The sequence below is a fragment of the Bufo gargarizans genome, chromosome 8 (assembly GCF_014858855.1).
Source record: "Bufo gargarizans isolate SCDJY-AF-19 chromosome 8, ASM1485885v1, whole genome shotgun sequence".
NCBI lineage: Eukaryota > Metazoa > Chordata > Amphibia > Anura > Bufonidae > Bufo > Bufo gargarizans.
Genome location: NC_058087.1, coordinates 186,397,991 through 186,413,227, shown reverse-complemented (window position 1 = coordinate 186,413,227; position 15,237 = coordinate 186,397,991). Strand labels below are relative to the sequence as shown.

Genomic DNA, 15,237 nt, shown 5'->3' with positions numbered 1-15,237 from the left:
TGATGGGAACCCTCGAAGCTCAGGGTTTTTCCACGACCCAGTCCATTGCTCGGAACTTGAATTTTCGCTTGCCTGTCCTAACGAGATTGAGGTGAAGATGTAAAAAATGTGATTGTGGGGGCGGGGGAAGTTTTATATGTAACTAGCTGGTGGGGGAGGAAATAAATTAAATTTTTTTCTGAAAAATTCTCTTTTTTGGTGTTTGTATTTTATTAAGTCCTTATCCAGATCCAATCAAATCAGACCAATCATTCAAAACCACCGCATCTTTATTTAGCGTTATCATAAATAATACATTTTCCATATTTCCCTTTCCCCTTCAGAAATATATGAAAGACATACAGAAACCAGGATTTAAATGGTGGCCGAGGACCTCATCCTCTTATCGGGGGAAGGGTGGGGGTTAGTAAGGCACCACAGTAGATGTGTAACAAGACAGAGCATGAAAATGTGCTATCTAAACCATATACCAAATGATATCAAACGTGTATATATATTATATAGATTTCTATTTGCTCTTTTATGGCATAAAGGAGAACGCCTCTGTGGTTTGGCTTTATACTACCAACTCCACTTTTCAGCGCTTGTTCCTTTAACAATGCTTTCGTTGGTGCTTTGGCTTGAGAATATCCTATTACAAAAGAGAATTCTTTGATATTTGACAGGGCAGCAGTTTGATACCTTCCATAAAGTTGTGCTGGTTAATCAGACAGAGACCTCTGTAGCTCTTGTAGAATGGTTTTCAGTCTCTGCAGATGATGCTCCAGTACAGATGGAAGGTCCTACATGACTCATTTGATTTGTAAAGAGACCCACCCGTACCTTCAAGTTTGGAGAGCATTATGGCAAAATATCTCCTCCATGTGGGTCAACCAAGGATAACAGAAGCATAGAGGTTCTGCTATTGAAGGAAAAGGGCAGCTATAACTGGTTTAAAGTCTATGTCAAGACCGCAGAGTGCGGCCCCACAGCTATCCCCAAAGATTACTTCTTTCCAGAAACCAAGGCTGCAATTTCCTGGATGGACATCTCTTTGTTGAGGTACCTTTCATACTGACGTTTGGTGATACGCCCACTCTTCAAGGCATCTTCAATGTCAAACTTCCTGCCTGACTTCCTGTCGTGGATCACAGAGGAGTCACCATTTGGCCCCTTGATGGTGGTTTCTTCCCAGTCACATTCTTGACTTTGTAAGTTGACAAACATCTTCCAGTCAATGAGACCCAACCTACGAGCTTCTTCTGGTGACATCTCCCTACCAGTATCGGGATCGATGACCACAATGGATCGACGTAGATGGTTCTCTCTCTGTTCCCGCTTGATTTGCATGGTTTCAAGACGTTTCTGAAGCTGTTCAATTTCTGCATCTTTATCCCGAGAGATTTTCTTCAGTCCCTGCAGCTCATGTTCCAGGGCAGATAAGCGGGAGTCTAGATTGATACCACTATCCACCTGAGTTAAGCTTCTCAGACCCTGTGCCTCTTTTATTGTAATCTCAATCTCAGACCGCAAGTCGCGGGTCTCCAGCTGAAGACTTTGCTTCTCCATCTGTAGTTTGTGGACTTCTTCCCGCAGATATTCCAGTTCCTTGTTTGATTTGGAGTTACTAAACTCTACCTCGGACAGCTGAGCTTGCAGACGTTCAGCATTGGATTCAGATTCCATTCTGCGCTTGCCCTCTTCATCCAACGTGGCCGTAAGCCTTTTTATTTCCTGTTCTGTTTCTGGGTCCTTCTCGACCTCTATTTTTTCTGAAAAGACAACTTTCTCCTTCACCTCCATCTTCTCCAGTGTTATAAGCTTCTTCTTGAGTGCATCCAGCTCAGTCTCAAGCATTTGCCTCCTGTGTTTTTCTTCTTCCACTTGAAGTTTCAGCAAATTGTGTTCCTTCTCTTGCTGGGGGTCTTGTTGTAAGACTACCTTTTGCTTCAAAGTTACCTTTTCTTTAGTTTCGATCTCCCTTTGTTCCAGCTCGTTTAACCGGATTTTAAGACGTTGGATTTCTAGCTCTGCCTCACGTCTAGCCTGTCTTTCTCTTTCTAGTTCCTCCAGCTGACGCTCAAGCTCGGATTTCCTCCACTGCAACTGCCGCAGCTCTTCTTGTAGTTGATCCTTTTGCTTCAACTCACTTTGAATATTCTTTGAGAAACTGTTCAACTCAGACTTTAGTACTGGATCTTCTTCATATTTTACAACCTCCTGTTGTACCAACTTCTCCCTTACTTGTGAGAGCTCTCTTTCTTTCTGTCTGATTTTGTCTTCTTGAGTCATTTTTTCACGTTCAAGATCTAAGCGCTTCTTCTGCTCTTCAGCCAACTTGGATCTCAAGGTTTCCATCTCATTCTTGGTGGCAGAGTCTTCACGATATTGCAGAACCTCCTGAATTACCTCCTTAATCTGTACTTGGGGTTTGGTATCAATCCAACCCTGTATCTCTTGTTTTAATTGAGTGATCTCTAGCTCTGATCGTTCTACTATTCTTGTCTTCTCGAAGATTTCCTCTCTAAGTCTTTCCAGCTCTGCTATGACTTCTGGATCAGTCTTGTATTTCATGACTTCTTTTGTTACTTCTTTCACTGTTACTTGTGGGCCACGTGCTTTTATGGCTGATAGCTCATTCTGGAGAACTGTTACTTGCTCTTCAGCAGCTCGGTACTTCCTTTCTTGCTCAGTCAGTTCAAGGCGTAAATTGGCTAACTCGCTCTCAGCCTTAGGATCTGGCCGAATAATCTCGCGGACTTTCTCCTGGACAATAACTTTAGAGTTTTCGTCTTCTAAGATGCCTATCTTACGAATCAACTCATTCTTCTCACGCTGGGCTGTACGTATCTTTGATGTCTCATCTTCATACTGCCTGCGAAGATCAGCTACCTCTCTTTCACTGGCATGATCCTTTTCTACCTTCAACACTTCCTTTACTGTGATTTTGCCTTCAGCCATGGCTCGCTCTTTTTCTAAACGCTTCAGTTTCTCTTGGAGCAACTGTAGTTCCTCCTCTTCTTTCTGACACTGAGAACTCTCTCTTTGCATGTTCTCTTGAAGTGTCCTGTATTCGGAGGCTAGCTGAGGATCGTTTTGGAGTTTTACCACTTCTTTCTCTGTCACTTTCTCTTGAGGCTTGTTCTTCTCTTCTGTCAAGATGAGGATGCGCTCCCTCAAGTTGACAATCTCGTTTTGCTTTGCCCCTTTTTGCCTGTTCAGCTCCTCCCACTCTTCTTTGAGTCTTAAGAACTCTTCTTGCTGCTCTTTGTCTTTTTCAATCCTCAAGACTTCCTTTACTATATATTGCTGTCCACCTTCCTTCTGCTCGTATTCCAGCGATCGTATCTTGATCCTCAAGGAGTCCAATTCATCCTGCAAAGACTTATTTTGGCGCTGTTCTTCTGAAACCTTTTCAAGGACCTTGTGGTACTCTTCTTCCAGTTGGGGATCTGGTACCTTTTTCAGGACCTCTTTCTTGACTATGGTCTCCTGAGGTTTTTGATTCTGAAGGAAGATGATCTCTTCCTGAGAGCTTCTGATCTCTGATTCCAATTGGTGACGACGCTGGACTTCATCATCTAACATATTTTTGATTTTCCAGGTCTCTTCAGCAGGCTTCTCTGAACGGTTCATCTGGACTGACTGTTGTTGCACTTCCACCTCAGGTTGCTGTGGATACAACGTATATTGCATGGTAAGTGATAAGGCATTTCTTACACCATCTTAAACGTCAGAGAAACATAGATGGTTTAAATTGTTGCACGTCTTACCTGGCGTAAGAGGCTTTGTGCAAACTCCAGCGTCTGCAGCCTTTGTTTATTGACAGCGCTGGCCTCTGTGAATCTAGCAGATAAATCGGCCTCCTGCAAGAACGAGAAAATAGTTGGGATTAATCTTTATTGGTCCAATAGCATCTTCAATCATCAACTGTTGCTTCACCTGTAGTATACCACGACCTGATTCGGAACCCCTCACTCAGGCTCCAAAATCATATCCACATAATCCACTCAGTCGTATTAGTCTTTTTCAAAAGGTTATTCGTGAGGTATAAATAATACTCATTTTGAAGCTTTGCTTGTATTTTTCAGTCCTTTTATTCATATAAATAAATCGCTATAATGCATAGTAATCCTGAGAGCGCTGAACTGATTGCTACCCCATCCTGCGCGACGTTTTGGGGGTCATGCCCCCTTAATCATGCATGAGTGGATTATGTGGATCCAATAGCATCTTCTCATAGCCTGCAGAAATGTAAACGATGCCCCCTCCTATCCAGTGGCTGACAAACCAAGAAAATAATTGTGCCTAAGATCTCAACGTACCTCTTCCTTCACTTTGTTTGCTGGTGACAGCACCCTGGACCTCCTGGTGTAGGTATTCCTGCGGTTCTCCATATCCAAAACAGACCTCAGCTTCTCTGAATCGAGCTCATAATCCTAACGACATCCAATAAAAAAAAGAGCAATGTGTAAATTTGCATGCTCATACGTATATAACCATGTAACTAAAATCTTCACCTATATTGTCTTGTCTGACTCCATTCTGGAAATTTTAGATATCTAATGCCCATAAGACCAAGTATCTCAAGCCAAGACCACAAAGTATTGCATCAGTGTCCAAACTGGCTACCAAGCTTAAGGTAGTATAGTGTGAATGAAATCCCAATCCAAGAGAACTTACCTTCACTGCTTGTTGATACTGTTGGGCACTGCCAGTCACATGCTCTAAATCTTGCTCCCGATCGGTTATCTCAGCCAAGAGAAGCTGCAAGTAGAAGGTAAGGAATGACTTTCCTGACATACTGGGCTTGAATTATTTTTTTTACTATTTACTAGTCACAGTTTACTATAGTGTTCCACATGACTTACCCTTTGGTTTTTCATTTTGGTTTCCACTTGGTTGACGCTGTCTGTATCTTTGGGCTCATAGTTTGGCAAATGATGTAGCCAGCCATCAAGCTGGTCGTAGCTGTTGCGGTAGTTTGTATAGGCAGTTTTAGCTTTCTGCAAGTCCTGAGACCTAAATGAGAGAGAGAGAGAGAGAGAGAGAGAGAGAGCCTGTAAGGCATCCCAGTAGATATCTAAGTTTCCATGAATCGAGTGCCGATACATCCTAGTTGCTCACCTGCTCTGAATCTGTTGATCGAGTTGGGAGTAACGTTGGTTGAGTTTGGACACCTCCCCTTCTTGACGCTCAATGTCAGGGCAGTGCTCCTGGAAACGATTGGCCAAACTTTGGCAGCTCAGTTTACTGTTGTGAAGGTTCTGCTCGGCTTCCGCAAGGACACCTCTTCCCTGCTGGAGCTCTGAGCTCATTGCCTGCAACGATGAAGATGATACTAAAGAATTCCATCATAGTTTATGCACCTATAATGATCGAACAGTAGGCATTCTTGGAAATTAGGGTTTGGTCAGCAGAAATTGCTTTGTCCCACAAAGTAAATTGTGAACACATTTTTAGGTGATCATCATGAGAATGGATTTCCATTGATATAAAATGGTATTGTGAGGCAGTGATAGGATTATAAGTCTGATGTCTATCCTTTAGGACTTCTTGGTCACTTACCGTCAGTTCTTGCAGCTTCCTATCCACAGCTCGAGGGTCTTCTGGTACAGTGTCATCTTGACACAGCTTGGTCTCATAGGTGGTGAGGAGGTCCCTGCTTTTCTGCAAACTGTTCTCCAGGTGATTGGATGTCTCAATCCTGCAAAGCATAGAAATGTCAACAAGAGCTAAAACTTTTCAGATTCTATTGGGCGACGAGGGATGCTGCCATGCCATAGCAAATTATGAGGTTACCCAGTAAGTTAATGACATCTGGTTTGCTTCCACTTACTTGTCCTGAGCAGAGGTCAAGAGATCGTTAACCCGTTCATACTTCTTGTTGGTCTCATTGATTTTACTTCGAAGGATTGGAGCGCTGGAGGCTGTTGGAGCCTTGGAGAGATAGACCTCGCACTCCTGCACTCGCTGAGATTTCTCGGGCTCTATACGGCGCACGTTATTGGAAATGTCCTGAACAAATGATGGAGAAAACAAATAAATTAATTTCCTAGTGATATTGTGTTGTAGTGTATGGTGGTACCAGAGATGCTGAAACTACTCTTTCACTAGGAACCAGCGATTTCAACGTGACAGTTTTTGTAGGCCTCCATTTCATGGGTTCAGTAATTTGTATCTAAGGACTCCTAGAGTTCAGTCTCCCCTACTCAGGACTCCTGTTTTTCAGTATTGTGGTGCTCACCTTCAGTTCCTTCAGCCTTTCTGAAGAGTCCTGCACAGCACGGCTCTGCTCCAGAGGTGGACGCAGGTAGGAGCTGATGGATTTCTCCTGTCTGTCTAGGTCAGTGATAATTCTGTCCATCCCAGCAAGCAGCTGACGTCCCTGGGTATCTTGGGTGCTTGTGGTAGCTGTGGGTAATGGAATAAAAATACCTTTAGTTGGGGCAAAAAGCTAACAACTTAGTTGTTCTTAAGGCTTTTCGAGACCTAAATAGGTGACGGTTTAAAGGTCAATGTAGGTTGTTGACTTCAAACAATATCACATTATTCTAAATAAATGGCCCCATAATTTAGAGAATTAAAGTTGGCGGAAGCACAAAAACGGTTAAAGTGACCTGCAGGTGATACATCTTCTGGGATCATACTTTGACTTGTACAGTGGTGAACTTGTGATGCCCTTGGATTAGTTAGTCGGCTGTGCCAGCCACCATGCTGATTATATATCACAAATGCCGAAACTGGAAGCAAAACATTACCAGCCCTGGCCTATAGTAAGGTAGGAATGTGACTGGCATGGAAAATAGGCATCCTCATGCTCCAAGCAGCCTGTAAACTACTACTCTCAGCATTCTGTGTAGCCTGGCACACTAATAGGCATCTCGCGTAACACCCATTCCTCAGGGATTCAGTGAAAGTGCTAGCAGCGGCTGTCTGCGGTACAGTACAGATAATATTACATAATAGCCGCCGACCTGGCGTGCGGCCCCGCACCATCTGTCAGGGCGAAGTGCATTAGCAGATTATTCTGATCATCTCCTAATACCAAGGACTAAATGAAACCTCCGCCGCGCTGCAGTACTAGATGCACCAGGCGGCCATGTCTACACTGGGAATAGAAAGCAGGGTGCAAGTTTCAGAAGTTATATCCACTCTTGACAAACCTTTGGACTCTCTCTTGAGATCCTCGCTGCGCTGGAATAAAGCGTTCTTACAGTTTGAAGCCTTCTGCTTCGTGGCTCGGTATTGGTTGAAAGTACTGACCAAAGGGAAATATTAGAGTTACATATCAGAAAATTTGGCCCCATTATAACCACCCCCATCATAGTCTTTACATATAGCCCCTCCCCTATTATAACCCTCTTCTTTTAAGACCATGCTCTTATCTTCTCCTCTGTTATAACCCCTCCATATATATTGACCTATAACCACTCCCTTATCTCCTTCCCAATTATAACCCCTCATAGCTCTTCACCCATTATAACTGCTCCCTACTGCTATGACCACCCCCTATATCTCCTCCCCTAATTATAACCGCTCCCTATATCTCCTCCCCTAATTATAACCGCTCCCTATATCTCCTCCCCTAATTATAACCGCTCCCTATATCTCCTCCCCTAATTATAACCGCTCCCTATATCTCCTCCCCTAATTATAACCGCTCCCTATATCTCCTCCCCTAATTATAACCGCTCCCTATATCTCCTCCCCTAATTATAACCGCTCCCTATATCTCCTCCCCTAATTATAACCGCTCCCTATATCTCCTCCCCTAATTATAACCGCTCCCTATATCTCCTCCCCTAATTATAACCGCTCCCTATATCTCCTCCCCTAATTATAACCGCTCCCTATATCTCCTCCCCTAATTATAACCGCTCCCTATATCTCCTCCCCTAATTATAACCGCTCCCTATATCTCCTCCCCTAATTATAACCGCTCCCTATATCTCCTCCCCTAATTATAACCGTGCCTTGTATACCCGTATCGCCGCCCTCTTACCTTTCTGCCACGGTCAGGGCCTCGGGGTCAGTTGGGGGGATCGTGAAGCAAACTCCTGGAACCACCAGCTTCTTCCCATTGCTGTCCGTCACCTCCCACTTTTCGCCCCGGTTTGATTTTAGGGTGTATTGAGATCCTCGGGTAATCTCGCCCTACAAGACATACATGTCAGTAGAGGTCTACTGCTGATGACAGGATGGGATCTGCCCATAGTTCTGGTGATTTGTGACAGACATAACATGGACGTTGCTCACCTCGTCTGAGTAGAAGTCGCACACCGCCTCCACTGGGATGGGTTTGAGTGGCGTCTCCCGTCGAAACTTCAATGGTACAACCTGGTGGCTGCGCTTTTGCAAGGAACGTACCACTTCCTCGTATTTATCCAGAGCCTTGTCCTGGTCCTAAGAAGGATGGAAGTCCTTATGTTATGGGTCGGGGTCCCTCTGACACCCTGGAGTATAGCAATTCTGCATCCATGTTCTGATTACATTCATCACACTTCATTCCAAAAACCATCGTACATTCATCTCTGCTTTACGCATTCATTTTTATACATTATTTATCTACTACATTCATTTTCATTCATTCTTAACTCCTTTACCCTTTTACATCCTCTTTATCCTTTGCTCCTCTACAATCCTTTTCTTCATTCATCTGACATTCATTTTTTAACTCTTTTACTCTTATCTTTTCATATCTTTTCTATATCGTGTTCCTCTACAGTCCTTCATTCATCTGACATTCGTTCTTGGGCTTCATTCATATTTTCCTCTTTGGCCTTCACTCTGCACAATTCCTTTTTAGTCTCCTCCCCTGAGTATTCCCTCTGTTATATGCTGCATTCATTCTTCTGTACATTTCATTCATTATCGTTATTCTATATATCTTGTATTCATTTAGCTCAGCTCTTTATTCTATATCCTTCATTCCTTTCTATTGCACAATGATCTATATACTTCCTTCTATACATTTCATTCACTTCTCTCCACTCTATAATGCACACTGTATCTTCCTTCATTTCTACCTTTTATTTGCTCTGCCATTCCTTAATTTTCAGTCATTGTTTTCTATCACTTATTCATCTACACATCATTCATTTCCCTATATTTCATACTTCTCTTATGGGCGTTATTCATTCATACCTACATTTATTTACAAATATTTTTATTCGTCTCTATCCTTTATTCATTTATTTTTATTTTCTCTTTATGCATCTGTCATTTAATTAGTCTTTCTTGTATTCATTCATTCGCCATTCACTTTATATTCTTCCTTCTCTACCCTGCATTCATTCATCTTTTTTGTGTTTCATTAACACATTTTTTCCATTAGTTTTTACCCAATATTCATTCATTTTATATACTTCTCTACCCAGCATTCATTCATCTTTGTGTTATTTACACATTTTTTTCCCCCATTTATCTGTAGCCTGTATTCATTCATGTTTCAGTACCACATCCTTGCCATTCATTCTTCTTTAATCCCTTATGTCCTACATGACTTACTTTCTCCGTCATTCACACTTCAATCCACTCTTCATTCCTCTTTTGCTGCATTCATTCCTCCATTCATTTTTCCCTTTCCAGCCTTCATTCCCTTCACCCTCTTCTTACCTCCAGTTCACGTAACTGAGCTTCGATCTGGTAGCTGTCCTTGAAGTCTGGGTTGTACTTGTGCTCCAGGTCACTGTCCACCTTCTTCAGGAGATCTTGAGTATCCTTGGCATCTCGATAATACTGGATAAGAAGATGGAGTCATTGCCCCCCTCTGTAATGTACCTCAACATTTATGCCCCCCCACATAGGCAACCACCAATGTTCGATACCGTAGGGCTGACCCGAGTGTAGGTTTTCTTTTACCTCGCTCTTGTAGTCTCATTGCCCCAAGTATTTTCGAGCCCACTTCTCCTTACCTGGTGGTAATCCTCCATATATTTTAGGTGACTTTCCTCACAGATCAAGAGGTTAAGATATTCCTTCCAGTCAGCGTGCACAGCCTCCATGTGAGCCTGAGGTAAGAGAGCAGATGGGTGGAGTAGTCTTTATTCTCTATTTATATGATAGGTGGACTATATGTACAATGGTGTGGCCAACCAGTCTGTCCTTCCTCAATCCTTAGTCTTCCTGCTAAATCTATGACCACATCTGAAGGCTTTGATGGGGTAGGACAAGACACCACTGTCATGGCAGCACATTTTACCAGGCATGTCTCATGAGTTTTATGGTTTTGAACTTAATGGATACCTGGTATGGATTGACTCTGTGTGGTCCAGAAAGCTCTACTTGCTTCCTCATGACAATGTTTTTGGTCACAGGTGAGGTATTGAGGCAGCAGTAACTTGTTGGACATCCTCAACCCTTGGCTTCCTAGCACTTCACCAAACCTTGATCTTCTGGGTCATACAGCTAAGGTCTGTGTAGAAAAACTTACCTCTATGGGGATTTTGGCTGGGTGGCCCTCCGCCAAGAGCTTATCTCCTTCCTCCTGAAGTTTGTTGATTTCCTGTTCCTTGGCTTCCAGACTCCTCTGGATAAAGTTCTGTTAAATAAATAAGATTATAATGGGATTGATCCTGGGGTGTATGAAGGTAAGCAGAGTACAGAGGAATACTGAAAAGTATTGGAGTACAAAAGAGTAATAAAAGGTGTTGACGTAAGTAGCGTATAGAGGGCAAATGAAATGTTTTGAGATAGGTGGAGTATGGAAGTTATTAAAGAGTATTGAGATAGATTGAGTACAGAAGACTATTAAAGGGTATGGAGGTTAATAAAGTATTGTGAGATACATGTAGGATAGAGGAGTAATGTGGTAGGTGGGTGAAGTATAGAGGACTGGTGCGGTATAGAAGACTATTGTGGCAGATGGGTGGAGTATAGAACATGATTGTGGTAGGTGTAGAGAATATAGAAGACTGTTGCTGTAGGTTTTGCGGAGTATAGAAGACTATTGCGGTAGGTGTAGAGAATATAGACGACTTGCTGTAGGTTTTGCGGAGTATAGAAGACTGTTGCTTTAGGTTTTGCGGAGTATAGAGGTCTACTGCGGTAGGTGGGTTGAGTATAGAAGACTATTGTGGTAGGTGGATGGAATATAGAGGACTATTGCGGGAGGAGGGTGGAGTATAAAGGAGTATTGCTGTAGGTGGATAAGTATTGGCAGTGTCACCTCATACTGTCTCCTGCGGCTAATGTAGTCGGTGTTGCGGTCGCTCCAGTCATACTCCATGCGCTCCTTCTCTTGCTGATCCAGCCAGTAGAGCTCGTTGGTGCAGCGCTGCATGTAATCCTGCAGGGTGCCCAGATCCCGCTGCCGCTTCTGGGAGCCGTTCTGCAGAAGAACGCAGAAAGGGGAAACTAAAGGAACTGATTGGATCAGATGACTTCCATTACCACTGACAGCAGCTAAAGATTACTTACCAAAAGCTTCTGATATTTTACTTGCAAGCCACTGATGTACTCCTGCGGACAAAGCACAGCGAGTGAGATGATGGGAGTGCTAGTAAAAGGTCATTGTCATATGCAATGCATCATCCGAGGATGTTGCTGATGGTCACTCACCTTGTCTGAGTCCTTGTTGATGTGATCTCCGATGGCCTTCACTTCGTTGTTGAACACGTTGTGCTCCATGATCTGGTTCTCCAAGTTGGGTAAATCGGTGGCGAAGGTGGCTCTGTTCAGCTGGTCCTGGAAACGATATAGAAACGTTCATGTAGCGTAATATCCTGTAACCTATGACCTCACTCTTATAATCTCCATCACTCACCATCTTATCATCGATCACTTTGCCCCAGTTGACTTTTGGAACATCCGTTGTTATGATCTTCTGGTTGTAGATCTGGTCGTGCTTCTTCCTTTGACTTGCCAGACGCTCTTTAAGCTGCCGGATGCTGTAGAAATGAAGAAACAGGTGGCAGTCAGCATCAGCGGCAACAACCCTGACCTGAGGGTCTCCAAAAACTGCCGCCTGACTCTGAATAGCAGTCATATGTCATACGTGACCCTCAAGATCGTCAAGCCCTACACAAGGATGGCACACAAACATTGAATCCATTACCATTCTGTGGCCATTTCATCATCCGGAACCTATCGGGTCCTATTGACTCCAGATTTAAGGAATTTTACTGTAGAGGTTTCCAGACATTTTACAGGAACAATGTTATTATAGTTAGGCCTTGTTCACACTTCAGTGTTTAGTCAGTGATTTCCATCAGTGATTTGTGAGCCAAAACCAGGTGCAACTCTAAACACAGAACAGGAGCAGATCTTTCCCTTCTACCTCATGTCTGTGGAGGCTCCACTTCTGGTTTTGGCTCACAAATCACTGATGGAAATCACTGACCAAACACTGAAGTGTGAACGAGGCCTTAATCCAAAATATTATAGAATACTTGACCCAGGCCGGGACAGGAACATCGTATAAACCACACCCCGGTCACGATAGCATGATTATTATACTCTCTCTAGGTCGGGATAGTAACATGATATTATACACTATAGGTCAGGATAGTAACATGATATTATACACTATAGGTCGGCATAGTACCTTGATATTATACACTCTATCATTTTAACTTGTGGTCCCTTTAGTAATTGTTAGTATTTGTCAAGTATAATATTGTATGAGGTCGGGATAATAACACAATATTATACTTGACCCAGGCTGTGCTAGTAGCATACCTGACATGGGGCAGGATAGTAACATGTTATAATTGAGCCAGGCCAAGCTAATAACATAATAGTATATCTGACCCAGTACAGAAAAGGAACATAACATTATACTTGACCTGGGCCGGGTTAGTTGCATAATATTATATTTGACCCATACATGACATCATACGTGCCCTGCCCAGAGACAGCAAAATAATAATATACTTCACTGAGGTCAGGGTAGTAACATAAAAGTATGTATGACCTGGGTCGAGATAGTAACATATTACACATGACCCGGTCCAGTATAGTTACATACCTGACTCAGCCGGGATCGTATCTTATTATACATGACCCGGGACGGTATAGCAACATGATATTATACATGACCCGGGACGGTATAGCAACATGATATTATACATGACCCGGGACGGTATAGCAACATGATATTATACCTGACCCAGGGTAGTAGTAACATATTATACCTGACCCAGGGTAGTAGTAACATATTATACCTGACCCAGGGTAGTAGTAACATATTATACCTGACCCAGGGTAGTAGTAACATATTATACCTGACCCAGGGTAGTAGTAACATATTATACCTGACCCAGGGTAGTAGTAACATATTATACCTGACCCAGGGTAGTAGTAACATATTATACCTGACCCAGGGTAGTAGTAACATATTATACCTGACCCAGGGTAGTAGTAACATATTATACCTGTCCCAGGGTAGTAGTAACATATTATACCTGACCCAGGACAGTAACTTAATATACATGAACGGGGATGGTATAGTAACATAATAATATACCCGACCTGGGTCAGGATAGGAAAATAATATTATACTTGACTTTGGACAGAACAATATTTCCACTCTTGGACAGCCCATCTGAATAATATTATTTAACCCTTCCCAGACCCCTGGGATCCGCGTGTGTGCGACGCCCCTTACAGGAATGTGGCTGGCGCTGCTCTGACCACCTGTCAGGGATCCAGTATCGGTGCTCGGCTATTTCTGTTGGTTTGTAATAAGCGCTGATCCTCGTAAATAACAAGACGTGGAAAGAGATCAGGAAGAGGCGCCGCGAGGGGCCAGGGGCCAACCGTACACAGAGCAGTTAAAAGAACACAAGCTCCCAAGGACCCATTCAAGAACTGGGATATGACAGGACGACCCATTTAGCTAAGGGAAGCGGTATCTGACTGCATCTCATGTTTTTGTCCCCCATCTACACCCAACACTCACTCCTCTTGTATCATGTCACCCTGTGGGTGATTGCGTTGGCGTGCCAGGAGGGCATCTGTTTCCAGGACCACTAAGATCTTCTCGGTCTCGGACATGGTGGAGGCTGTGGAGTCTTTGTACATCACAGGCTGCTGGGCACGAATCTTCTCCAGATCCTAGATGATACAAAACTAATGGGTTAAAATGAATAGTGAATGTATGCAGCTGCTAAGTAATTTAAAGCTGTAACTGCAGTACCAGCTATGACCACCTGGTGGCACCATTCAAATGCATTGTAATAGAAACAGCCTCCTGCACAGGGTAAAAACACCGCCCCCTAGAGATGTAATGTAAGAATGCATGAGACGCTGCAAAACATGTCTTTTATCCAGAGAAGCTGCAGATTGACCTCCGCAGCCCTGTGTAAACAGGGAGGAGATAGGAGTCGGGGAGAGACTGCCAGCAGCTCTGCTCTCTCCTTGTGATGTGTTTCCACTTCACTTCCAACCCGTTTCCTGCTATGTTTCCTTACAAAAAGCCATAAAAAGTGATTTATGAGCTGAGGACCTCTTTATTGGTGTTTGCCAAACATGGATTCCACTTTTATCACCAGTCCACAGTCAAAACCTGCACTAAAATTCAGTAACTTTTATTCACTTTGCTTCAGTTTTCAATTATTTGTACATGTTACTCTCCAATCAGATCCAAAGCTGCTGAAAAAATTCTGCAGGTTTCCCCTTGAAGCACTCAGCACCACCCGGCGGTCAGACAAGTGGCCTAATAGCTGTGCAACTGTCCGCTGAAATCCCACAATGCACTGCTGTCTGATAACAGGGGACCAGCTGAATTCTCAGATTGGCTGTGGGGTGACCTACGAATGTCGGCTGTGGACCTCCAGGTCATTATAAGGTGTAACACTGTGTAGTCATTTCTTAATATCTGTCTCCATTTTCCTAAAACAGAGCTCCAAATCCCCTACATAGTCACAGAAATAAATGATACATTCTATCTCCCTACAGCCACCACTAGAGGGAGCTCACTACATACAGATTATACAGCCACCACTAGAGGGAGCTCACTACATACAGATTATACAGTCACCACTAGAGGGAGCTAAGTACATACAGATTATACAGCCTCCACTAGAGGGAGCTAAGTACATACAGATTATACAGCCACCACTAGAGGGAGCTCACTACATACAGATTATACAGTCACCACTAGAGGGAGCTCACTACATACAGATTATACAGCCACCACTAGAGGGAGCTCACTACATACAGATTATACAGCCACCACTAGAGGGAGCTCACTACATACAGATTATACAGCCACCACTAGAGGGAGCTAAGTACACACAGATTATATAGCCACCA

General features: G+C 43.3%; 1 protein-coding gene across 1 annotated transcript in view; it reads right to left on the bottom strand.

The window, feature by feature from the left end:
• Positions 1-251: 251 nt before the first annotated feature.
• Positions 252-15,237, bottom strand: part of PPL (periplakin) — a 38,509-nt gene continuing 23,523 nt past the window's right edge. Inside the window, exons 3-22 of the mRNA XM_044302527.1 lie at positions 13,883-14,037; positions 11,747-11,870; positions 11,542-11,667; positions 11,401-11,442; positions 11,150-11,311; positions 10,415-10,522; positions 9,897-9,992; positions 9,598-9,720; positions 8,239-8,385; positions 7,985-8,136; positions 7,146-7,240; positions 6,227-6,393; positions 5,819-5,997; positions 5,548-5,686; positions 5,107-5,300; positions 4,851-5,001; positions 4,663-4,746; positions 4,305-4,418; positions 3,753-3,845; positions 252-3,651 (exon numbers count right to left, since the gene is read on the bottom strand). Of these exons, the coding sequence (XP_044158462.1) occupies positions 985-3,651; positions 3,753-3,845; positions 4,305-4,418; positions 4,663-4,746; positions 4,851-5,001; positions 5,107-5,300; positions 5,548-5,686; positions 5,819-5,997; positions 6,227-6,393; positions 7,146-7,240; positions 7,985-8,136; positions 8,239-8,385; positions 9,598-9,720; positions 9,897-9,992; positions 10,415-10,522; positions 11,150-11,311; positions 11,401-11,442; positions 11,542-11,667; positions 11,747-11,870; positions 13,883-14,037 (5,118 nt within the window). The 3' untranslated portion in view covers positions 252-984. The remainder of the gene's footprint in view (positions 3,652-3,752; positions 3,846-4,304; positions 4,419-4,662; positions 4,747-4,850; positions 5,002-5,106; positions 5,301-5,547; positions 5,687-5,818; positions 5,998-6,226; positions 6,394-7,145; positions 7,241-7,984; positions 8,137-8,238; positions 8,386-9,597; positions 9,721-9,896; positions 9,993-10,414; positions 10,523-11,149; positions 11,312-11,400; positions 11,443-11,541; positions 11,668-11,746; positions 11,871-13,882; positions 14,038-15,237) is intronic.